At 43.8% G+C, this 26,229-nt stretch overlaps 2 protein-coding genes across 3 annotated transcripts; both read right to left on the bottom strand.

Moving 5' to 3' along the window:
• Nucleotides 1-5,849: 5,849 nt before the first annotated feature.
• NHLRC1 (NHL repeat containing E3 ubiquitin protein ligase 1) lies at nt 5,850-12,405 on the bottom strand. Its single transcript, XM_028737607.2, has 2 exons — nt 12,108-12,405; nt 5,850-9,128 (listed from the first exon to the last, which is right to left on the bottom strand). The coding sequence occupies exon 2, from the start codon at nt 8,607-8,609 to the stop codon at nt 7,356-7,358; it is 1,254 nt and encodes a 417-aa protein (XP_028593440.2). The 5' UTR covers nt 8,610-9,128; nt 12,108-12,405; the 3' UTR covers nt 5,850-7,355.
• Nucleotides 12,406-12,547: 142 nt separating this feature from the next.
• TPMT (thiopurine S-methyltransferase) lies at nt 12,548-26,072 on the bottom strand. 2 transcript variants are annotated; one of them, XM_028737612.2, is made up of 9 exons: nt 25,932-26,070; nt 23,353-23,508; nt 21,409-21,501; nt 19,697-19,826; nt 18,888-18,940; nt 17,788-17,862; nt 16,582-16,667; nt 14,236-14,280; nt 12,548-12,917 (listed from the first exon to the last, which is right to left on the bottom strand). In XM_028737612.2, the coding sequence occupies exons 2-9, from the start codon at nt 23,490-23,492 to the stop codon at nt 12,805-12,807; spliced, it is 735 nt and encodes a 244-aa protein (XP_028593445.1). In that variant the 5' UTR covers nt 23,493-23,508; nt 25,932-26,070; the 3' UTR covers nt 12,548-12,804. The 2 variants fall into 2 exon arrangements, with proteins under 2 accessions (XP_028593445.1, XP_028593446.1); XM_028737613.2 differs by lacking the exon at nt 21,409-21,501 and having other exon boundaries at nt 25,932-26,072.
• Nucleotides 26,073-26,229: the final 157 nt, after the last annotated feature.

The following is a 26,229-nucleotide window of genomic DNA, read 5'->3' as shown; positions in this document are numbered from 1 at the left end:
GAACTCTCAGGCAGCAGCGCCCGCTGCCCAGCAAGGCTTCCCATTGGGAGGCGCGAATGCTTTAGTGGACGGGGATTGGTGCAAATATAGGCAGGGCGGGCTGAGAGGAGGAGCCGCCGCCGAGGAGCAGCGGCACCAGCAGCGTTTCCTCTCCCCCCTCCCCTCCCGTGTCAACAAGCGGGGCGCCTGCGCCGGGGGGTTGCGCGTCAGGCAGGCAGCCAGGCAGGCAGACGGCGAGAGCCCCGCACTGGGCGGCCTCTCCTCGCCGCCGCCTCCCGCCTCTCGCCGACTCGCCCGCCTCCCTCCCACGGCACACCAGGCAACGTCTGGCGGCACACTAGTGTGCCGCGGAACACCGGTTGAGAAACACTGCTCTAAACTGTCAGATTTGTATAACAAACAAATGGGACCTGCAACAAAACGTTGCATTGGGGAGTGCTTGTATACAAGGTTTGCTTTGGAAAGCATTATGCCTCTGAATATCAGTTGCTGAGAATCATAAGCCCGGAGAGTGCCATTGCACTTCTATCCCGCTTGCGGGCATCCCATAGGCATCTGCTGAACCACCCTGAGACCTGCGGGTATAGGGCAGTATATAAAGGCAAATAAATAAATAAAATCTGGTTGGCCACTGTGAGAACAGGATGCCGGACTAGATTATATGACCTACCAGGGCTCCTCTTATGTTCTCTTTTTTCCTTCCTCCAGTCTCTCATTTCCTTTTAGTTTCTGTCCTCAATGCCTTTTCTCCTTGTCCTTGCTGTCTTCAGAAGCAACAACTTCCACAAGTAGGTTGTGCAGTGCGACCAGCTGCAACAGACTCAAAACATGCTTACCAACTCCACCACGGGCATCTGAATCCAGGGAGAGAACAAGGAGCAGTTGAGCTGTAGGACACCAGCATTCTTCCCTCTCCACTTTGACAGTGACTGGGTGGGCCTTGGGTGTTCCCACAAATAATTTCCCCAGGTGGTCGCAAAAAGTCAGGGAGGGGTCTTTTCTGGCCAGAGGTCTTCAGGCTAACCTTTATCCAAGCCACACTGCTTTAAACTATTTCAGGATGCAGCAAGAATGTTATTTAGGATTTAACAAGTTCTCAGATGGAAGCTAAATAGCTTTGTGGTGTTTGGTTCTTTTTAATGTCATTTGCCAAGCCATAAAATGAGGTTTTCTTGATTCCTGCAAATTACACATCAAAAATCTTCAAGTTTTTTTAGGAACTCCACCAACAAAGTTTTACAGTTTGTAACAACAGTCAGGCACACACAGTTCTCTCAGACAACAGGAGAAAAAAAGGACAGATTTCTTTTGTCTAATCAATAGTTTAATCAGTCCCGTAAATGCCACTGTGGTGGTATGTTTTATGATGGGCAGACAGGAATCATAAGTGAAGCATTGTGCGAGAGAGAAAGAGAAAGGAGGATATTGACTCTCAGTCGCCTTTTCTTCTAATGTAGAACACAGTGATTACCTTTGGAAAAGAGATTAGAGGTTCAAAGTTCCTATATTTGAGGCTCTTTGCCCTACCACATTCACTCTAAGTTCTCATTTCTGCACACCCAGCTCTGGAAAATGAATTGCTTACCCCCTAAAAAGCAATTAACTGCCACATTCAGTTTGTGACATGTACAACATAAATGAGCATGAGCTGCGGAAAGGACAAGCCTTCCATTATTCGCCCCTCCCTAAAAAAGCATTCACTCTCTTCATCATTACAATAAAGAATGTCTGGTATGCAAGTATGGCTGAAGCAGATCCCCACAGTTCTATTGTGAACATGAATCCTGAATTGAGATGAGGGGCTCCTGACAAAACAAAGCAGGAGGCCGGCTGGTAAATACTGTTAGGTTATTATTTATGTATTCGGGACAAATTTATTTTTTTTTAAATTTCATTTTCAGACAGCAATACATAAGGAAGGAAATTGTACAACTTTGCACTTTAAGAATGACCTGTGAAAAGCTGTAGATCATCCTGAAAGCTATCATTCCAAACTATAATGAGCAAGCACCAGCTTTCTATAAAATGGGCAGCCCATTTGCTTACCTTCCTGGATTAGCAAATAAGTAGTAAAGTTCACCATAATGGTAGCATCCCACAATCTATAAAGCTACTCCAAATGTGGCAGTATGCGTGCCAGTATCTGTCCACACACAGAGAGATAATACATACATTGCTGCTTCTAGCTACTTATAAACTTGGCTTGCTGATAAGTTCTCATAAATATCCAGATAGAGCATTCACTGGCTGTTTAGGTATTGTTTCTGTATCTGCCTCTTACTTTGAGTTATTAAAAATAAGATACCCCACACCTTAAAACTACAAGAGTTGTCAGGGAAAGCAACAAATACACCACAAATACTCTTTTCATGAATAAGGGTCAAAGTACATGTATAAGGAAGCCTGAATATATATTGGAAGGCAGTTTCAAAAGAGTGATTTTGAGCAAAGCAGTGAGAAATGAAAGGGTCTTTACCTAACCCTTTCCCTACCAGTCATTTTCTGTTCAAAAGCGTCTGGGCCATCCCCTAAGCAGCTCTCTGGAGATTCAGACAGGGGTTTGCCAAAGGAAGCCTGTTGGCATTCGTCCCTGATGGGTTGGAGACACTTGAGACACTTACACAATATCTTATTCTTCTAAAGGCCATTACTTGGCAACTAAGGATGAACTTACAAAATTAAATAAAAATAAAGGTCAATTGGCAGTCCTATTCCCAAATTCTATTTGGAGCTTAGATCTCTGCTTCTTGGAACTGCTGCCACCTGAGAGCTGTGCTGTAGAATTTTAAAGTCTTTGCATTTGTTAAATAAGTACTTTTATGCAGTATTCTCTGTGTAGAACACATCTTCTGTTTCTGATATAAAATTTGCACCTCTTAACAGCCTTCACGGTTTAAAGGATCATGGGGAATAGGCAATTGGTTTCTGGGGTGGTGTACTTCTTCTTGGAGCTCAATTTCTCCCCCTCTGAAGGATAGTTTTCGTGGCAAGGGGGCATGAGCAATAACACAATAAGTGCATCAGTGGTGGATTTATAAAGGATCCCCCCCCCACGCCAGTCCACTTTATTAGTTGTTCCACAATATCCCCTGATGTTCCTGCATTGCTGTCTGGCAAGTCACACTTGCTCTATAGTGCAACTAATGTGGGACTAAAGAAAATCCACAAACCATTTGTGGTATGAAATTCAGCAGAAAGCTACTGGTCATACACCAACTGGAAACAAAGGAGCTACGGCTGCCCCCGAACTTTTGTAGGAAGAAAGAGTATTGACCATCCCGATACCATCATAAAAACAAATCACTGTAAATGCACAATAGGAAGGACATCTGTGGTGGGGTTCTGAGACAGTTTAAATGACTGAGAGGCAAATCAGACGTGTTCTGTCTACAGTGTGTTGCTTTCAGCAGTTCTGCATTCACACTCTAGCTTGTGGATGCAAATGTGCATCAGGACATGCACCTGAGCACTGATTCCACTGAAAGCAATGCAGGATGTGCAAAACAGCATTCATACTGGGATGGGAAAGTGGATGCAGATCCCATTTTGAGCCATGGTTCCTGATCTAGCAAATAGTATGTGCAGGGCAAGAGATGTGCTTGCTGGAAAAAGCATGTTACGTTAGTTGGATCAGGTTTGCAAACATGGGTTTGGGTGGTGGGAGGCAAAATATCCTCTTTTCACTGCCCATCTCTTCCTCCTCCTCCTGCAAAACTGCAGATTCCTCCACTTGCGTTCAAAGCATAGTCAACGCATTAGACTAAGCCACTTATTTTCATTAAGAGTTGATGCGTTGCTATGCCTGCTACTAGCTCTTAACAGAAAACAATGTGATTTGAAACTCAGTGAATCATTTGTATGTGACAGGGTGATGAAGATAACACTCAGTGGGGAGGGGAATCACTGTTGTACATGTTGTCTTGCAACATACAGTGCTCACATTTATCTGGAGTTCCAACAAACTTAAATAGACCAATAGAAAGGCATGATAATGGTGTTTTTCCGATGTACAGAGAAAGCTGGCCATAGATGGAGCATCTGACAATACAAGGATCGAGGCAGCAGCATCCATCATTTTCATGGGGCATCCACAGTACTCCCAAATGCACTGGGAGACATAAAACATGGAAGACTATTCTAAGAAAACAGAACTGCACATTCATAAATAAAATTCATAATGTAGGTGTGAAGGCCTTACAGATTTCACGGCGGGGGCAGTTTTTAGTCGGATGCTGAAAGATTCAAGTCTTGGGGATTATTTCAAATAAAAACAAAAAGTCCTGCGATCCAGTTATAGATTCCCTCACATCAAGTATATTTCAGCCCTGAGCTACTGGACAAGTTGTATTAATAATGTTGCCATAGTTTATCTTGTGGGATATTTAAAAACAACTGTAACAAATCGGGGGAGGACTTTGGTTTTTCAAATTTCAGTGGAGCCCTGTGCAAGGCCAAAATTTGGTGCCCCCCACCAAATGCAACATAAGCCATGACTCTGTTCATCCCATTTTTTCAGTAGCTATTAAGTACAACTAACTTAGGCTCCAACTTTTAAAAAAAATATATAATTCACAGTTTAATCTTCCGTATATCCAAATCTCTACCCTTCCTACCACCATCTCAATGGTGTCTATTTTGGCTCTCAGTGTGTAGAAGGTGAACTGCTGAGTCAGCCAGAGAAAAGTGCTTCCTAATCAACAACAGCATGGCATGATACAGTGACAATTTCATCATTAAAAAGATCACGTTTGCAGATAAAATGGAAGATACACCCCAGAGTTCATTGGGTCCTTTCCACGCTAATGTAATTCCACAATTTTTTGCCACAAGTAAGTACTGGACTTCCAACATTTTCCCCACAACCAAAGGAAAAGAGAAAATGACTATCTTTATTTCATTATTAAACACAATGAGATTAAAAAATACCGTAATAATCTCACAAGGTCCTAAGTCATCAACATCTTGATGCATTAAACCTTTCCCCCCAGGAACCTGTAATGTTAAAACTTTTTTGTAGTATTTCAAGAGTTTTTAATTTATTTCTTCCTTAATTTATCAAAGAGTAAGGTAACAGTTCTACCAGAAAAACCAGTGGGGAAAAGGCACTGCATTCCCCCCCCCCCCCGTCCTAACAGCCTGATTATCCCATGCTGATTATCCCATGATCAGAGATTCTTTAAGCTCATCTCAATAACATTCTAAAAACACTTCTATGTTATATTTAAGAAAACAGAAATAAATTGTGTCTAGTGTTACTAGCAATACACTGGGCCTTCTGTTTCTAACAGCAACAAAAATTATGTATTGTAGTGGGGGGGGGCAAGATGCAACCAAAGGGATCTTTCTTTCTGATGTGTATGATTTTAAAAAACTAAAAACAGCCTTTGAGGCCACAAATTTCAGTCGAAAAATGGCAGGAAGGAGGGGTTATGTAACTTTTCTGCCAGCTGCCCCCCCCCAACTCAAAATTAACCCCAGGTGTGTTTCTCTGTACAGTGGTACCTCAGGTTACATACGCTTCAGGTTACACACTCCGCTAACCCAGAAATAGTGCTTCAGGTTAAGAATTTTGCTTCAGGATAAGAACAGAAATCGTGCTCCGGCGGCCCGGCAGCAGCAGGAGGCTCCATTAGCTAAAGTGGTGCTTCAGAGAACGGACCTTCGGAACGAATTAAGTACTTAACCCGAGGTACCACTGTACAGGAAATATTATATTGGCACCTGTATTTTTTCTTCTATGGAATTAAAGGGGATGCGGTGCAGAAAAACAGCCAGAAAGGAAATGGTTAAGCAGCCCTCCCCCCCCATTGTTTTTTAACTGAAACTCATAAAAAAGAAGCACAGCTGTGTGTAAGGCGCAGTTCGGCACTTTACATTCATCAAAATAAAGAGTTTTTACTTTTTTATATTTAAACAACAACCCAAAAAGTACAATTAAATCACAGTTTCTTTTAAATCTGCAATGGAAAAAATATATAACCAGCCAAACAGGCACTCCTTCTATAAATATGTGTAGTTGCAACGGTCACTGACAAACTCAGAGGTATTCAGAGGTATCCGATATAAAGCAGATGGAGATGATCTGTTCTATAAAATATACACCCAGCGGAACACCCTTGAAAAGGCAGGTTTGCACTAGTTTAACTGGCTTCAAGGTGTGTGGAAAAAGCTGGTTTAATGGCATGGCCATGAGTCATTCCCATGCCTCCACCATCCTGAACATGCCCCTTCTCTGCCCCGCTTTGTTCTGCTTAAATGCTGTGCAGAATGACCTGGCAACACATCTGGTGAAGGCATCTATCCCCAGTGTAGCAGCCCTGACTAATGCTGCCACAGTGTTGAATTTCTTGGGTCAGCTTACAATGGCCAGTGCAATGTCATAAAACATGACTTCCTAAATCTGGTATCCTCCAGATGTTTTGGACTGCAACTGTCATCAGTGCTAGATGGGAAGACGATGCAGCTGGAGTGAATGGAACCTGTGGTCCAAAAGACCCAGAGGGCACCAGGTTGGGGGAAGACTGCACTAACAGATGCTGTCCATTCTCTTAAACACTCATTTGCTTATGCAAAGGGGGGGGGGGCAGTCATACATTCTGGCTGAAGGTGGGCTTTCACATGTGCCATCGAAAATCCAAGGGAAACACAAGCCTGTCTACAGCCCAACATAGAAAGTTACCAGGATTATTCACATACAGCTTCTATAATACCCAACTGCAGTAACTCCTTTGGCAATGGCCAACATAAACGTCCAGCACCTTAGTTCAATGGGATTTCCTCACTAGTCTGTGGTTACAGTACGTATTACAGCCTTAAGTAGTCTAGTTCACATCCGCTGAACTGATTCCACAATACACAACATGGATAAGACTCATATCAGCTTCTCTCTCTCCCTCTCTCAATTTATTTATTTGGTTTTTCAGATTAAAATTTTGCCGTCACATATCCAACATACAACATAGAAACAAGATTCCAAAGAATCTCCTGGACTTCCCTCCTCCCCTTTGTGGGTCCTATTGTTAATCATTTCCTCCTGCATCTTTTATAATGATCCAAATCTTTTACCTCTCCGTTGTGTTCAAAATTCACCATTAAACTACAAACGTTACTCCAATCCTACTAACGATTTTAACAATGGCTTTTAAGATAAATTATAATTTTTCCCCATTCCTTATTAAAATTTTGGTCTTCCTGATTTCTAATTCTTCCAGTCATTTTAGCCATTTTGGCATAATCCATCAACTTGATCAGCGATCCTTAGAGAAGTTGGGGTGTTAGGCACAAAGAGCTTCCACATACTCTCTGTTAAGCTGTGAACTGGATCAGGCAATGTGAAAGCAGCACACCCCCATATTTCAGCTAGCCGTGAATACTTTCAAAGAATGATCTCCACCATCCAAGACAATCAGAGAACTGTCTGGTGTGAAAGCTAATGCCAAAGGGTAAGAAAGACCCTGGGTAATGATAGGTTTACACATAGGGAACTCTTCAGGTTTTCCAAGGCAGAAGACTGCTTGGTTATAGCCATCGGTTACTATTACTTGACCTTCCCTGCTGAAGGTCACATCACTGGCATATATTTTGGAAGGAAATACTAGATTCAGGCCAAAAGTGTCCACCTGGCTTATGAGCTGCATGTCTGCAGCAAATACTTTCAGCATGGTGCAGCCGCAGCTTGGTCCTTTCGCCATCGAATGCTCTATGACAGCAATGGCCCCCGAGGCCTGAGAAACAGCCACTTTCCTCGGGTTGCACAAATTAGAACAGAGTTTTTCCACCCCCTTTAATTCCCCCCGCTTAAAGTCCGCTGTCAAGCGATACAGAGCACCTGCCACTGAATCAGTCATGATCACATCGTTCTGAGGCGTGGTATCCAGACCCCAAGGTAAACCGAAGGACTCGGAGATAACTAGCTTTCCCCTGCCGTTGAAGTCGAACACTTTGACAGAACGATCCCCGCTGTCCGTGACTGCGATATGGCCATCCAGCGTGATGGTGACATCGGTCGGGTACCTGATGTCATTTCCTGCCTGCCCTCTTTCTCCAAACTGCTGTATGACGCGCCCGTTGAAACTGAACAACTTAATTCTCTTCTTGCCGTCGTGAGCCACCGCTAGGCAGGCAGACCTCTGGCACACAGCAATCCCTGTCGGGTTGACCAGGGTCCCCCATCCTCCAAAAGACAGGTGAAATGTTAAGACCTGAGATCCTGGCATCACCACATCCTCAGCTGCTCCAACGGTCCTTCCTGAAACCGGAACACTGTTGGATGAAGAGCTCAAGATCTCCATCAGGTGCAACAACGGCAAGCAATCGCTGGTCTCGGAAGATTTGCAAGCCCTGCGGCAGAAAGGGCACTCTAGCTTAAGACTCCGGGGATGGGCCAGTGATGTGACACACTCCAGGCACATGACATGTCCGCATGGCAAGTTCCTGGGCCGGTGCTTTTTCTGCTGGTTGTATTTTTCAAAGCACACTTTGCATTCGAGCAGACTGTTCTCTGTCTGGTCCAGCAGCTCTGTCGTGGTCTGCATGCTGTCACTGGCCTTGGCAGACATTTGTGCAACTCTTAAGAGGATTGTTGCTCTGCTGGTGGTGCCCTGTGCCATCTGGTCATGTGGGTGCAGTCACATGACCCTCTTACATCAGAGAGAGAGGCCTTCGTGCAGAGTGAGTGCAGTGAACTCGGCAGTTATATTCCACAATGGCAGCGTTGGTTGTAGTTTGCTGCCCCCTTGAGGAAACTTTACGATAAAGCAGCGGATTCACAAGGGCACCTGCCATTCATGTATTCGCCTTCTCTTTCCAGTGTTTATTTTTAGCTTGCGTGAAAATGGGAATAAATATGCTCCTGATTCAATTGCAATATGAACCTGAATACTGGTAAGGTGCCCATCTTTACCTGTATAAATTGAATCCAGCATGTTTGGGTTTACTGTACCATTCCACTTCTCAAGGAGCACTGTTCAATTAAAGCCCACAAAAACAAATAAATGGTGGGGGCAGAGGCAGGTTGTAAAGTTGGTTTCAAAGACTGTCTTGCGGACTTCAGCATGAGAAACATTTATAGATTTACTAGAGGCTCTGCCCTCAGGTATAACCAAAGCCAACCATTTTGGTAGTGTTTTCTAAAAAAATAGGGATTATTAATTATTTAGAGAGAGATCAGGTACACCATTGACCTAAGGCTGCCCTTGTGGCTGACTCCTATTTATTTTGCAAATTTGCTGTCTCACTTTCTTCTAGATCTACTTATATCTAACTCTGTCCTCTCTTTCCTGCTGCTGGTGCTTCCTCTCCCCCAGTCGCTGCCCCCCTTTGTCCTCCTGACTTCATTCTCCTCCCATCCCCATGGAGTGGCTCCTATTGTTCAGCCCGGACACTGAGGTCCAGCACTGAGGGCGGTTTCCTCACTGCAAGGTGAGAATACAGGGAACCAGGCAGAGGGCCTTCTCAGTAGTGGCTCCCACCCTGTGGAACTCCCTCCCATCAGATGTCAAGGAAATAAACAAGATGTCTTTTAGAAGACATCTAAAGGCAGCCATGTTTAGGGAAGTTTTTAATGTTTGATGCTTTATCACACTAATAATAATAATAATAATAATAATAATTCTATTCTTTTAACCGTTGCATAGCAGACAGAATATTTGTGTGGGTGTGAGTGCAGCTTGACATGTTCTGGATTGCTTCAGATATATTTTAATTGATTAAAAATCACAGAGCCTCCTCTGTGTGTGTCTCTGTGTGTGTCTGTGTGTGTTTTAACAAAGCTTTTGGGAGGTTGTACATAAGAACCCTAGCCATGCCTGTGTACCTTAAATTCCCACCCCTTTCCCATGGACAAAATACTATTTCCATGCCTTCTAAGGGACCTTCATAGTGGGGTTGAGTGATAATGGTTTACCAATCAACTGTTCTTTTTTTAAAAGAAGTCCTGCCCTGCCTCATTTAAGTTGCCATTCTTGACAAAATCTCAACTTAGTTTCTCCTTCAAGCCAAGTGACCACCCCAGGCACTGTTTTCAAATGACAGGCAGCCCTTTTTTTCCTCTTGCGAATGTTCAAACTGTTAAAAAAAGAAAATAGCATGAACACCATCCCGCCCTTGACAGAATGCTTCTCCACTTTCCTGTGCAAAAGCATCCGGATGGAATACAGAGGGGGGAAAGTTCTCTCTTGCTACATGTGCCACCAGCTGCTTCTCCTGGCTGGTGCCTCTCAGTTCCCCCTCCCCAAGCAAAAGAAAGGGTTATTGTGGCAGCAGCTGTTTCTTCAGCTGCAGGGTTTTCTTCACAGTATGGAAAAGACGCTTGTAATAAAGGTATGGAATGGCAGAAGCAGAGGGAACAGCTGAATCAGAAGAGTTCATATAGACACAAGGCAATTCAGGTAATGAATGACACCAGCCATTCTGGCAACTGAACTAATAATGCCTACACTGCCCTGTTCTATTGGTTTAAGCCAGTGGTTCCCAAAGGAGGCCGCTAAGAGGAAAGGGGACAGTGGGAAGGTGCCAAAGTCATTTTAAGGGGAAATCTGCAAGATCGGCACTGCTGACATGGGCTGACATACATCCAAATTTCCCCAGACATTTGACTGATTTCTGCAAGGACACTGCTGACAAATGCAGCATTCTGGATATGTCCAGATGTGTGGCAACCCTAGACTATCAGACTTTGAATAGCTAGTATCACTGGATCAAGTTAATCAATTTTAGTTTTAACTGGATTCTGAATCCAATGCTGCAATTAATTATCCCTGTTTTGAAGTTCATTGTGTTATTATCTTCCTAGTGGGATCCTTACAGGGTCTGAATAATGCTTTTTATAGGGTAGGGGGCAATGGGGATGAGTTTATGGAATCAAGCAAGTAAAAAGGTAAAGGTAAAGGTACCCCTGCCCGTACGGGCCAGTCTTGACAGACTCTAGGGTTGTGCGCTCATCTCACTCTAGAGGCCGGGGGCCAGCGCTGTCCGGAGACACTTCCAGGTCACGTGGCCAGCGTGACAAAGCTGCATCTGGCAAGCCAGCGCAGCACACGGAAACGCCATTTACCTTCCCGCCAGTAAGCGGTCCCTATTTATCTACTTGCACCCGGGAGTGCTTTCAAACTGCTAGGTTGGCAGGCGCTGGGACCGAACAACGGGAGCGCACCCCGCCGCGGGGATTCGAACCGCCGACCTTTCGATCGGCAAGCCCTAGGCGCCGAGGCTTTTACCCACAGCGCCACCCGCGTCCCTGTCAATCAAGCAAGTAGTGGGCCCCAAATAAATTGGGAACGCCTGGTTTAAGTGATAACTCAGTGAGGCAAAGGAGGAGTGGCGATATACCTCATGTGGTTTGATCCATTCAAGGTTTCTGAATCAGAAGCACTTCACACTTTTATATGGCTTTCATGTTTCCTATGGCTAAACTATTTCAGGAAACCTTAGTGAAAGTACAGTAAGAGGAGCAGACATACACACCAGGAAGCCTTGATTTGCTGCTGTTCCCCTGAAAATGCTCACTGTGTTGTCAAGCGGCTCTGCTGAGAGGCCAGCTCTGTTTGGCTCCTACACTCTCTTAACCATTGTAATAATGTTGTAACTTTAGGAGCTGGTGCCTGACTTTGTTGTCTCTTCCCCCCTCCCACCCTTTACTCCTCATCCATTTCTCCTTTTGTATCAGGTGCTTTCCACTGTAATTCTGTGGGAAGGAGCTACTTTTTATGATTAAGCTTATGTCTGCTGTACTGAGAGGCTTTTCTGACTGAAGAGTGGTGTAAAAAGGTTTCAAACAAGCAGAACTCTCTCTACCCTTACACATTACATGTTTGCTGTAGGAAACGCTCATGTACCCATAGCAGGTATGAATGCCACATAAAGTATGTATCTTGAGAAGTGTGCATGCACACAAAAGCTCATACCAATAACAAACTTAGTTGGTCTCTAAGGTGCTACTGGAAGGATTTTTTAAAATTTTGTTTAGACATAAAGTAAAGCAGCTTCCACTAGGATGTGTTCACTACGCCTAGACTGTACCCTGAAATTGACAGCTTGAAGTTGTCTCCATTGTAACCTACAGAAATCATACGAGTATAAAGTTTTCCACTGCTCTGCTAATAATTTACCTTCAGTATTGCTGATTTTGGTGGTGACATGTGGGGCTAGGAATTTCTCAAATATTAGGGATGAACTGATGCTGTCACAAAAGTAGTGCAATCTATCTGGGTGTGTGCTTGCTTCCTCCTGCTCAACCTGTACATTTGTAAACAAAAAACGGTACAAAAAACAACAGCAACAACAACAACTCTTAACTCCAGTATGTCACCAGTATCCTTTCCTTAAATTAAAGCAGACCTTGTGAAAGGATCTCCTAAAACTGGAAAGCTGGCAATTACATAACAATACATCTCTCTGAATATAGCAACCCTATACATGTCTGCTGATGAGCATTAATATGGCTAAGGAGACTGCTTCTTTGCATTATTTGAGGACTAGATAGAAAAAGGTTGAGGTTGGCAACTTTACAAAACTGTATTTATAGTGAAATAATTCAGAAGGCAAAACAGACAAAAATAATGTGATTTTTATATGGAAATTCACATAAAATGAGTTTGAAGTACAGATTTTATAAGTCAAATCTAATAGCTAGAGAATTATTCATTTTGAATAATGTTCAAATGTTTAGTAATTGAGCTGCACCCTCCCACCTTTAACAGGAAAATCTTATACATGTTTACTCTGAAGAGCTCTCCATTCAGTGGGACTTATTTCAAGGTAATTGAGTACAGACCTGCAGCCCAAGATGCTTATTATCTTTCTTGGCTATTTTAACACAAGCATGTATAGCACCTCCCAAAAGTAATCTAACCCCCACTTCTTAGGCCTCTCTGCTAAGCCATCGACTTTTTCAAGACATGTAATATCACAGGATTTGCCTGAAAGGAAAGTAAGAACAAGAAATTACTGATCTAGAGACGGACAAGTAAAGCTTGCTTTGTGCTTTGCCAGGGATAAATTTTGGTAGAGACAAAGTCTTCTCACTTGGGCCATTCATTCGTTTAAGCAAGTAGAAGTTAAGCTCTTGCAACAGCCATGAATGGTCTCATTTGGATGCCACGCTAAAACAAAGTTAGTCAATGTGGCGCCCTCCAGAGGTGATGGACTACAACTCCCATCATCCCATGCTGGCTGGAACTGATATGGGAGTGGTAGTCCACAGTACTTGGAGAACACCACACTGGCTACCCCTGAGCCAAATAATAGTTGAGCATGATGAGAATTAGCCACATCAAGTTTAGTGTGCTCCCCACCTTTTTCTTCTGTGTAGCCATGAGGAGTTTGGAAGCTTTCCCTTCCAGTTTAGATTAGCTGCTGCTTGTCAGGTCATCCTTCCCCAACAAACTGTGGTTAATCTAAAGGCAGGTGAAATATGTTCCTTTGCCTGCACAGTTTGACTCCAAATCACGCGAGCAAAAAGGCACGCTGCATTGCTCACGCATATGATAAAAGGGCTATGGGATACAAACACACACAGTGAGGCTGCATTTACAAACACTGTGATACTTGTATACAGTGATCACATTACCCTCTGTGCACATATTGTGCAGTAAGAAACCAGAGTAGGCAGCCACAGCACTCCTGGCAGTGACAGGGATAGCAGAACCAGTATTTTTATTAGGGTGTAACTCCTGCATCTGCTGATAGCAGTGGAGAGAATTGTGTGACGATGTGCAGATTGCACAGGCTGGAGCCAGACTTAGATGAAACTGAAACAGCACCACCATGCTCAAATCCACAGAGCAGGCATTGTCTAAAGAAATTAGGGAGAAGCAAGATGAAGGATGCCACCTTTATGTGCAGGTAGGCAATCTGAAACATTTAAAGAGAATAAGGAATGGTCCAAGAATTTAGGTTAAATTACTAGGGCTCCGTATTGAAGGTAACCTTGCATCACAAGGGGACAGGATCTGTTAGACTAGACGGGCAGGTTCAAGTTTCTTTTCCCTAGCACAAAATAATCAGCAGAAAAAAGAAATTGGGGAAGTAATGGTTTTTGAGGGCTCTGATACATTTCTGGTGTCTATTTTCAGACTCCAATGCCATCGGATTCTGCTTAGGAAGCAAACATTCTCAATCAGCGTCACTGTCTTTTGTCAGTGGAAAAACACCCAGTTTGCTCCTACATCGTGAATGCACGCTAGGTCTGCCACATGCATTTTGACAGAAGTCAAAACCATTGTTCAGCTGACTCACCAAATAAACGTTTCACTTCAGAATCAGGAACATAGAAGGGTGGACCTGAAAAAGAAACCAACCAATTAATAAGGAGAAATCAAACTAAGTATGGCTATAAACTCACTTTAAGAACCCTACACAAGTTTACGTATGCAACCTGTTCAATTTCAAGCCAGTTTAGTGAGGGCCACTTGTACCGCCAAACCTAGTTAAGAAGGATGGGTGCAATTTATGAGAAAGTGGGAAATTGCATGGGTAAGCCTTGTACAGTGGCTTGCTCCTAAATATTAACCTTAGTTGCATCTTTTTGAAATCAACTGGCAGTAGAAATCCACAAACACTTGGACTGTGCATTCTTTTATGTTGTTATCCCTTGACCTGCTATCTTGTTTTTGCATTGAATTAGGAACGTAGAAAGCTGCCTTATGCTGAGCATTGTCTACAACATCTGGCAGCAGCTGTCTAGGATTTCACACAGGGCCATTTCCAGCCAGGGATTGAACTTGGGACTCTCTGCATGCAACGCAGATGCTTTACTGCTGAGCTACAACCTTCTCCGTTGTATTTTAACTAGAATTTTTATAAGTTGCCTGGAGCCCAATTTTAGAATGAAAAAGTAGGCAAGTAATAATGGAGAAAATCAAATGTGCACTGGGGTCACAGACCAACAGACATTTGGGAAACCTGACTTTTCAGTCTTGCTGAACGTGTGCTGCCTCAAAATCTCATGTTGGGCCCATGCCTGAGTTTCATAATCATCTCTAGTCACAAAAGGTCACCCCTTCCCAAGAAACCAGGCTGCACCTCCATACAAACACCTTTCTGAGAATCAGGCTAGACAATAAAGGCCTAGTCTCCAACCCTATTACCACCACTAGAGGGGTAAGACAGGGTTGTCTATTGGCCCCAGCATTGTTTAGCTTTTACATTAACTCACTGGTGACTCACATGGCCAATGATGCTTTCCACCCCCCCAAATTAGCAGGCCGATCTCTGAATGTTCTTCTGTATGCGGATGACGCCGCACTTCTTGCTAGATCCCCTAATGGACTGAGGAGAATGTTGCAAGCTCTACATGAATACTGTGATCAGCATGAGCTCCAACCCAACTATGCTAAGACCAAGATCATGGTCTTCTCTGCCCGACCGAGACTCCATCGATGGTCGATGAACGGGATCCCCCTAGAGCAGGTTAACTGCTTTAAATATCTGGGACAAGTAATACGGTCAAATAGGTCTTTTCTGGCCCATAGAGACTATATAACAACTAATGCATCTAAAGCAGCCACCCAGATTAGATCTCTATATGCTAAGAATCAGGCTCAATCAGTGAAGATAGCTTTGAGACTCTTTCAAATGAAAGTCCTCCCCCTTTTTTTGGTGGGCATCTCTTTAGGTTCCCGTAGGGATTTTTTGAAACTGGATTCTATCCAAACGCGATTCCTTAGAGCCATCCTTAGGATTCCCCCCTCGGTAGCGGGTGCGGTTATGAGATTAGAGGTTGGCTGGCAAGCTCTACGGTATGTGGCCTTGAAGACAAAGCTCTGGCTATGGCTCAAGCTTTGTTTTAAACCAGTGGGTATTGCCCCCTTGATATTGAGGGACGATTTCCAATCATCGTGGGAAAGGGAGGTCATTAACGAGGTTCAATCCTGCGGATTGTCTCACCTTTACTTTGAGTCTATGACGTACAATCAAGCTAGAGCTGTGATCTCCCGGAGACTGAGTGATATTGCCAGACAAGAGGACATAGCCCAGGTAAAACCAGGGATGTTCCTAGGGGACCAGATTTATCGGACCATACCAGCCCCCTACCTTGCAGAAATCCACTATGTGGAATACCGCAGACTTCTTACAGCGGCTAGATTAAATGTCCTTGACTCCGCGATATTGTGGGGAAGGTACAGGGGCGTACCATATGCCCAGAGAACCTGTCATTGTTCCATGGGTGTGGTTGAGTCCACCGAACACATTCTCTTGACTTGCCCTTCTTATGCAGAGCTTAGACAAAATTTTATAGACCCACTCCTATGTCAATTTAGCTTCCTACCCGGAGAAAACCAGGTTTTACACTTGCTGAATAATGTCACTAGAGCTATACCTTCCTTGGTGGCCAAATTTCTTTTTTTAGCTTTTAAGCGTCGCAAGACTATAATTGACTGTATTGATATGGGGCTATCTGTTTAGCCCATTTTAGTGTTGGCTAAGTTCTAAAATCTTCCTGGATGTTTTAACTGTGTATTGACAAATGTACTTTTTTCTGACTGATGGTCGAATAAAAGGTTGATGATGATGAACCAGGCTGCATGATTCATAAGTAGGATTTTCACAATGTCAAGATGGAGTTCAGTCATAATATCTTACCTTTATGTTTGCTTGGGTCATATAAACAGGTTGCTAGTAGACAATGACACCTGCTGTCCATTAGTGATAATATCAACTGGCTATAGCTAAAAAGAAAATTAAGAAGCCCAAACATTGTGTCACTTCAGGCAGTGGATTTTAACACATCACACAGTTCCCACTTCCCCAAGCAGTAAGACCTTCCTGGATTCAGTTCCCTTTGGAGGAGAGGGAACTTGAGTTTTACAGCCTTTTCAAAATACTTGATTTATTTACAGAGAGATAAATGCTAACTGGAGAAAAGCAGCATTTGCACTTCTATGGAAGTAGTAGATTTGCTACTCCACTCAGTTTCTTCCTTGCAAACCTATCTGGGCATTTGTTCTCATCAAGGAAACATGCTCATTTTGGGCCATTAACAAGCAATCTCCCTAACAAAGAAAGGATTGCCCCAGCACTGTAACAAATCTCCATTGCAGGGCCACTGTAACAAAGCTCTATTATCTCCCAAAATCTAGCACAAAACTTTGACATTTGTGGGTTCATCTTTAGTGGAGCTCTGTAACAACAAAGTACAGAGTATTGTTACAGAATGGGAAATGGACAAACCTGGGCCTCTGCCTCCAATTCACCTCTCGTAGGCCCTGCCCCATTTGCAAAACCAGAGTCCCTTAAAAGGTCAGGCCTTCTGGCCTGAAAATGAGCACTTCACCCACACTCCATGTGGCCCCTTGCCTGTTGGATTGGTGTGTGAGGCAACTGCTTTAGGCTTAACTTCAACAAGCCAGGGATTTCCATTGCTATTCCATTTACAGTCATACCTCGGGTTGAATGTGCTTCAGGTCGAGCGCTTTCAGGTTGCGCTCCGCGGCAACCTGGAAGTAACGGAGTGTGTTACTTCCGGGTTTTGCTGCTCGCGCATGTGCAGACGCTTAAAATGATGTCATGTGCATGTGCAGAAGCGGCAAAACGCAACCCGCGCATGTGGAGTCGCGTCTTACGTTCTATTCAGGATGTGAATGGGGCTCCAGAATGGATCCCGTTCGCATCCCGAGGTACCACTGTATTATGGAACTTGAGTAGCCTCAAGTGGCAGAGTGGCTTGTACAAGTTATTCAATGATGCCAAAGAGGAAATTATTCTTTCCTTAAAGCCAGAGGCTTTAGCAAAGGACGGAGAGTAGCTCTCAACATCAACAGAGCATAAATTTCAGCGATAGTTACTAACCGTTCTCTGTCACAAGGGTTAACAGCTACTAGAGATCCCCTATCCCAAATCGCATCGAACTTGCCAGTGATGGTGCTACAAGGAGGAGGAGAGAGGGAGGGAGGAAGCATTGCATATCAGAAGCTGTAACAACCAGTGTTTTACGATCTAGACAGGAAAGACAGATGTTGCATAAAAAAGGCATGGGGTTTTAAATTACTGCACAGAGCTCTCAGTCTGCTTAAGCAAGAGCCACCCAGATGATGCAATTGGGATTTTCATCCAGAGCATTCAATGAAGCTGAAGGTCAAAATGAACAGGCTGCATCCTGTAAACATGGGAAAGCAACCGCCCCATATGAAAGTGTCCACGCCTTCCATGAACAAAAACAAGTTTGTGGAATGAACTTTTTCTGCTTTTGACTTATCCTTCCCCTTTCAGCAATCCCCTGTGTTCCACCCCACATTGTTCAAGAGGATGTCCAGTCCTCATTAGAGGCTTTTTGGGGTGTGCAGAGCATGCAGGGAGCTGCTGGGGTGAGGAGGAGATGGAAACTTTCATTCCAGGAATCTCCTTAAGTTACTAAATGGAATGAAGAGAGTAAAACTAATACAATGTTATTTAAAGATCTCATGTTGAAACAAAGGAGATGATCATATTTCGATCCACCTAATCAGTCCACTCTGTTTAGGAACAAAATTGACTGATCAGAGATTTAACCCCAGCTAGGGAAATTTGTCTATCGGGTCTGGGGGTGCAGGCCACATACTACTCAAGTCAACAGTAAGTTTTACAAAGATTATGGGCAGCACCAAGAATTCTTAGCCAATAGTATTGCAATCTGTGTACATGTAACTGCACTGAAGCACTTTCAGTGTTCACAAGAGATATTTAATCTTGCAAACTGGAAATTGAATCATAATTAATTTGAAACATACCTCCCTGTTCTGGAAATAATGATGCATCAGCAATTACCACATTAAGATGGAAAATATGCTCTATCCAGCATATTCTGAACATTTGTCCTTATTTCTTAGGAAATATTTGATGGGTTCAGATCAAACAGAGCTTAGCACCATTCTAATTTGCAGAAATATTTAGAGTCATCATTTTGTTTCTACCTGGTGAAGTCAAAAATACTGCAGCAGTACAAAGAAATATTTCCAGTTGTGCTCTACAGTGAGAAATGGGGATAACATTGAGTTAGCATTATTTAAATAAAACAAGGCAGAAAGAACAATTAGTAAGATATTTTAATTGAAAATTAACTGTTATCTTATTTGTTAGGCAACCATAAAACAATCTAATGCATGGAGTTACTTAAATCCATTTCACCTCATTTCTGCATCAGTTTGTGAATTATTTTTTGAAAAATCCACACAAAACATTGTATGCATTTTTGTTGGCATTTCTCCTAAAATTCATATTTTTGTGTGCACTTTTACCTAGTGTATGCATTTTTGCAAAAAATGTCTCCTGATAATGCATCCCTGTACAGTCATACCTTGGGTTGAATTAGCTTCAAGTTAAGTATTTTCGGGTTGCGCTCGCGGTGACCCGGAAGTAATGGAGTTACTTCCGGGTTTCGCCGCTCGCGCATGTGCAGACGCTCAAAATGACGTCACACGCATGCGCAGAAGCGGCGAAATGCAACCTGCGCACGCACAGTCGCATCTTACGTTTACTTCAGGATGTGAACGGGGCTCCAGAACGGATCCTGTTCGTATCCAGAGGTACCACTGTACTGTATATTATGTTTACTAATATATACATTTCCATGCATACTTTTGCTCCCACAAACTGCACCGGGAAATTTGGAGAAATACAAATTTTCAAAGAAAGTTGCATTTCGGTTCTTGTATTGATTAAGGGAGTGTGAATTAGGTATATTCACATTAAAATGAAAATCTCCTCGATCCCAAATACATACCTTCAGTAATTTACCAGGGATGCCTGGAATGGGTTCTTCCGAAAATGAAAGTTTTTGTTCTGTGAAAAAATCCTTCAGTGCACTTTCACTGATTTCCACACCAACGACTTGGTGCCCCATGTCAGCTAACCTACATGTTGACAAGACAGCAAGTTTATTTATTACTGTTTTTTAAAACAAAGACAAAGAAAAAATGGTCAAAGTCTACGTGGCTGGTGCTCTGCAGGGCCACACCTCAACTACCAGTGTCTGAGGATAGGCAAGTATGTGCAAGAGAACCCCAACACAGGACTGTTGCTTTTTAAAGCAAAGAAGTGTACCACTGGGAGTAGGGAATTTTAAGCAGAGAAACTATGAGTGATGGTGTCCACCTCCTTTTCTGTTCTCATGCAAGCTGCTTTTCTTTCTGAGATTATACTTTCTAAGCTGACCTCTTTACGCACTTGCTAGTCATGTTTAGTTAGCCCCCTGGGCATTCATGAAAATGATGCACACATCTATGACTAGGAGAAGACATGTAAAGGCAAAGAATCTCAAGACATGGGCTCTCCACGTTTCCCTGTGGAGACGGGAAGGCTCCATGTACAGAAATGCTTACATACAAAGTATGGTGGTGACATCTTTTCTGATTTAAGGACCACAATGAAATTTGGCTAAATCATTCTCTTTTAAATTTTGAAAGTCACTTCCCTATCATCTAAACCAGCTCTGTTCCATGAAAAAAGTGTGGATGCTTGCATTACTTTCCCAACAGTGGAAGACCCTGGGATGCCAAAATTCAGTGCCCCTTTGCCTCTCACACTCCATTCTAAATAACAGAACCTCCTGCAGTGCCCCTGGGCTCTGCACCTAGTGCGCACTCTCCTAAATCTGCCTCGCATCCCAACATCATGGATGTTCTTTCTGAGTGTTTGCCTATGCCTTTCAGATATAAAGTGAGATGTATAACAAGCTGTGCAAGCGTCTGTGGCTTACAAAATAAAATGAAGAGATTCATTTGGGTAAAAACTTGATTATGAACCCAACACCTTAATGCATCCCAAACCCATTTGCATCTGGATGGAATGAAAAAGTCCAGCATCACAACAATTCGCCATAGCCAAACTTACAGTTTTCAGGTTACCATTTGTTCCAAACACCAGGAATCATACCTATCTATGGTTGTGGAATGGTCAGCTGAGTCCTATGGATACCTGCTGAGAGCGTGGCCTGAGTGCTTATAATCTTGCTCATAATCTCATTCATGTCAATGGGGAATGCACAGGATTCCCTTGTGGATTGACTAGGCACAGCATTAAGGCATTTAAAATTGCAGCAGTATCCCCTCCAACTCAGTAAAGGTAAAGGGACCCCTGACCATTAAGTCCAGTCGTGGCTGAATCTGGGGTTGCGGTGCTCATCTTGCTTTATTGGCCAAGGGAGCCGGCGTACAGCTTCTGGGTGATGTGGCCAGCGTGACTAAGCCGCTTCTGGCAAACCAGAACGGAAACACCGGAATGGTACCTATTTATCTACTTACACTTTGACGTGCTTTCGAAATGCTAGGTTGGCAGGAGCAGGAACCGAGCAACAGGAACTCACCCGTGGTGGGGATTCGAACCGCCGACCTTCTGATCATCAAGCCCTAGGCTCTGTGGTTTAACCCAGCAGAACCCCTTTAAAAAGCAAGCTACTAAGATAAAGTTTCTGAAAGCTAGAGGTGTGTCGTTTACCATTTCATTTCAATGGTTTTGCCACAAAGTGGAAAAAATATCTTCAGTCCACTCCTGCCATCGAGAAATATATCCATATACTTCTTTAGGAGACTGCAGAAGAAAATAAATTATTTTAAGAGCATATCTTATTTTTACTGACTGAGTATACAAGTGGAACATAATCATAGCTAGTGAGGGGAAAGTTTAATTCTTTAACCACTGCAACTATTGCAAAGGACAGCTTCAAACAAACAATAAATGAAACCATCCAGGTTACTACAACGACTACTATGACTAATATTTAAATGCCACCCATATGACTTGAGTCATCCCAGCCACTCTGGGCAGCACCCAACAAAATATTAAAACATAATATTAAAAACATAATACAACATCAGACATTAGTGCCCCTCTGCCTCTCACGCTCCATCAGACATTAAAAACTTCCCTGTGGTTGGAGAACTACAGCCAGTTGGGCAGGGTATAAAAAATAAAATAAAAATTATTATATAGGGCTGCCTTCAGATGGCTTCTAAAAATCAAATAGTTGTTTATTTCCTTAATATGTGATGGGAGGGTGTTTAACTGGGCAGGCGCCACTACCAAGAAGCAGAACTCTGCTTGGTTCTCTGGAACTGCCAGAAGACCCTTGGAGCTGGACGTTGGTGTCTGGGCTGAACGATGGGGGTGGAGAGGCTCCATCAGGTATACAGGACTGAGGCCGTTTTGGGCTTTAAAGGTCAGCACCAACACTTTGAATTGTGCTTGGAAACAAGGATTGCATTTGTGCAATTGGGCTATTAGGAGAACACATTGCAACTATACTTGGGACACTCTGGAACAGGGGTGAACACAAGCACAGGAAGGTGATTTGAACTGAGCCAGACCATTGGTTTGTTTGGCTTAGTATTGTCTACACTGACTGGCAGCAGTTTTCCAGGTTTTTAGGCAGCCCTAACTCTAGATGCCAAGCATTCAACTTGGGAGCTTTATGCATGTAAAGAAGCTCCTCTACTGTGTGTGTTCTACTGATAGACCTCTCTGTGGTTTGTGATAGATTGGCATGAGTTCCTGACTTCTAATCATTTAATAATAGCAACAACAAAACTTTTTATTATTATTTTCTGAATGAGCCTGCTGATGTTATTGTTGTATAAAAAAAAGGAAAAGTCGGGAGTTGATTTTTGTTCAACAGGGGTGTGGGTGTGGGTGTGGGTGAGAGAGAGAGAGATGAGAGGGAGAAAAGGAGGGAGGGAAAGGAAGGGATGTGTGATATATGAGAGAAAGAGAAAGATATACAAACAGAAAGAGGCAGATATAAATGTATGGCTGTGTATATGTGTGAGAACCATGAGTATGAGCACATGGGTGAGAAATGGACACACAGAGAGAGAAGCAGAGATGAATGTGTGCCTATGGTCTGTGGTGTGAATGTGCAGTGTACAGCATTTTACTGTGAGTGTGGTGTGGTCACATGGCATATCTTTCTCTTTCCTGGTACAAGGGATAGACAACAACAGCATCTGTGTGTGGGTGTGTGAAATCAATATCTTATGATATCCACAGCTAGGACCAGCAGGACATAAGGACTTCCCCCTGCAAGCATGTGGTTGTCTAGGGCTGGGGGAGAGCTGTGGTTACAAGATTCTAATTTTGTGTTATGCCATGCCTCCAGGGCATGGCAGCCATTTTGAGACTAGTGTCCACAGAACTTCTTCAAAACTGAAGAAGTTTTGGCTACAGTGCCAAAAAAGTTGGAGTCCCCCTGCATCCTGTGATTCAGTGAAGCAAAAAAATCTGATTTGGATTAGTCACCTTGAATTAACAGACTTCAGAACAAATTGCTGTATTGCTCACAAACAAGTCCTCAACACAGTATTTTAAACAAGCCGTGTATGTGAGAAAGAGCCAAATACCTCTACAAACAATTTTTATTATAAAATGCGAGGATAGAATACATACGGATGTCCTTGCTCGTTATGAAATCCAATATTATTAGTTTCCCATTTCTGCAGCCATTCTTCTTCAGTCACTACTCTGGATTCTTGTAACTTGGCATCAGCAGAGTCATCCTTTCCAAATGTATCTGAAGAACTTTCCATGGCACAAGCAACCTTTCTACAAAGAAAAATGAACAGCAACTACTTGTGAATCATTGACTGAACGTTCCAGCCTTCCCATTAAGCCAGGAACTTTGTACATGTTTACATGCTTCCCCACCCCTTGCTTAAGTTCATAAAATAAAGTTTATGGAATGTCTGTAAAATATTGCATTGCACAATCTGCAAAGAAGCATCATTTGTACCATATAACAATAGCTTCTCAAAGCACAGCCTGAGTCTTCTTCCTAGAATGTGCCTTTCGAAGCAAAATACATTGTTTGAAAGTCCTGCACAATGCTCTGAAGTCCTGACAAGTGGGGCTGATGTTTGTATGATGTCAGGTAACTGACAGGTGGTCTCTTGCATATGCAGGAAGTGAGTGGCACTATTTTGCTTCCAAGCAGACATTAGAAGTCGGGCGTCAGAAGGAACAATGGGGACTTGCAGCAAAATGTTGCATTACATCCCCAACAGCCTTATAGTGCTGTTTAGGGTTCATGGGAGGGTGACACACCTCCTTTTCTTCTTCCTCACCCTCCTGAAACCACCTCATTTCATTCAACTGGCAACTTCAACATTCCATGGCTCAACTGCCCTTACCCTTCCATAGGTCCTAGTAGTTCATTGAATATACAGTAAGTCCTTCTTGGACTATTTTTTGACATTAAAAAAAACCTGCTTGCTATTTGCAAATGTTATAAGAACTTTAAGGTCTTAAATATATAATAAATGTTCATAAACGTACCAACCAAGCACATACATAGATCAGCACAGGAAGACGGACCTAAAACCATTTTTGACTCCCAAACTGACCAAATGTTTTCTCTGCAAGGAGGGAGGGGGTCAGGGAACCTTCCCATTGTTACAGGAATTTAGATAAGGCATTATCAGATAACCCGACAGACAGGAAAAACAACAACGTTCAAATTTCTGTTGTAGACCGCCTTTTCTGTGATGTAGGTATGATGTTTGAGGGGGGTGGTCTTGGGTTACACCCCTTCTGTGATGTATGCATGATGTATGGAAGGGTGGTCTTTAGCTCCAGGTCAGGGAATTTAAAATGTCTATATGAGGGCAGGCACACCTTTGTTTGGGGTCCTCCTCCTTTCCTGCGTGTTGCAACACATCAATAAAGATCAGGCTTACCAGCTGCTTTGCTTCTCAATATTCTCTGGTTGGCCTCTGTTATTTTTTCCTACCAATAGGGAACCCATGTAAGGACTCTATATGGGCTCTTGGACCTATATGGTAGAAGGGCAGATTTTGTTTACAACTGAAATAAGTCCCCCAAATTCAGAAATCACTACAGGGAGGTCCTGCTTCAGTTCTGAACTGATGCACACACAGGTGTAGCCAGAATTTATGCTGGGGGCAGGCTTTGTGTTGGGGGTGGTGGCAGAACCTCAGTTAGTAAAGTATTTTGCATTGATTTAACGTGATGGGTGGAGGCCCCTCCCTGACCCCCCTTGGCTATGATCATGTACACACATCCAACTTCATTATCAGAAGGAATGAGGGCGGTAGTGATAGTGACTGACTTGACTTGAAAGACTATAAACTCTTATCGCTGCCTTTGACGATGGACAACTGGATGAGCCCAGGGAAACTCTATGTCCCTAGGACAGGGGTCTGCAACCTGCGGCTCCGGAGCCGCATGTGGCTCTTTTACATCTTTGCCGCGGCTCTGGGGCAGATACTAGCGAGGGGAGGAGGCGCATTGTGCTCCCCGACACTCCCCACTGTGGCGGGTGCTGTACTGGCTGTGACGTCGCATGGGGGCGGTGCGTGCGTTAGTCACGCACCGTCCCGACGTCACCTTCCCGCCCGCTGTCAGATCGCGGCTCCGGAGATATATTTGTTTTAAATGTCGCAATGGTTTTGCGGCTCCCAGTTGTTGTTTTTTCTTCGGAAACGGGTCCAAGTGGCTCTTTTTGTCTTAAAGGTTGCAGACCCCTGCCCTAGGAAGTGGCAAGCACAGGTTCAATTATTGATAAGCATTACGCTGTCACAAGGCTGCACATGACATTTATCCATTTGGGGACTGGGGCAAAAGTAGAGTTTTTGGTGTCCCCAAATAAAGGAGCTAACTCCTAAGGGCCGTGGAGCCTTTGGCCCCCCACAATAAAATATTTGATGAGTCTGGGCCCCCACAGAGTTGATGGGCATTGCTATTCAAACGGCACGTCATGTGATCGCTCATGCCGTGCGCGGCTGACCTAGGCCCCCACAATATTCAAGTTGGCACCCCTGACCCCCAAATAGCTTTTTTTTTTTTTTAAAGGAAAATGCCACGAAATAAACTAAACCACATCCAAGTGCTGAGGGAAGAAGCAATGCCACGCTCAGGTGCGGAGGGCTTCTGCTTCACCATAAGACAACTGAGGGAGTTCTCCGGACAGAAAAACAACCACCACCATAATAATTTATTAAAAAATGAACCTTCACGAGGCAGGACGGCCCAGTCCAGGTGAGGGAGGGGCTTCGCCGGCTGCCGGGTTCACCGTCAGCAACCCTGGGAGAGCGACACCTGCTCGCGCCGCGGCTGCCCCCGTCTCTGCGCGCTCGCGCTCTTCTCTCCGCCTCTCCACGCGGCGCGGAAAGGAAACGGGAGCCTGGCTACATTGTCTCCTCCCCTCGCCCCACCCGCTACGCGCTGAGGACAGCGGAAGCTGCAGCTGCAGCAGCAGCAGCAAGGGGAGGAGGTGGGGAAGGGACCGACGGGAGGAGCCGGACGCTG

Source organism: Podarcis muralis, chromosome 8, assembly GCF_964188315.1.
Source record: "Podarcis muralis chromosome 8, rPodMur119.hap1.1, whole genome shotgun sequence".
Taxonomy (NCBI): domain Eukaryota; kingdom Metazoa; phylum Chordata; class Lepidosauria; order Squamata; family Lacertidae; genus Podarcis; species Podarcis muralis.
Note: the sequence above shows the minus strand (reverse complement) of the source record. Positions and strands in the feature narration are given on the sequence as shown.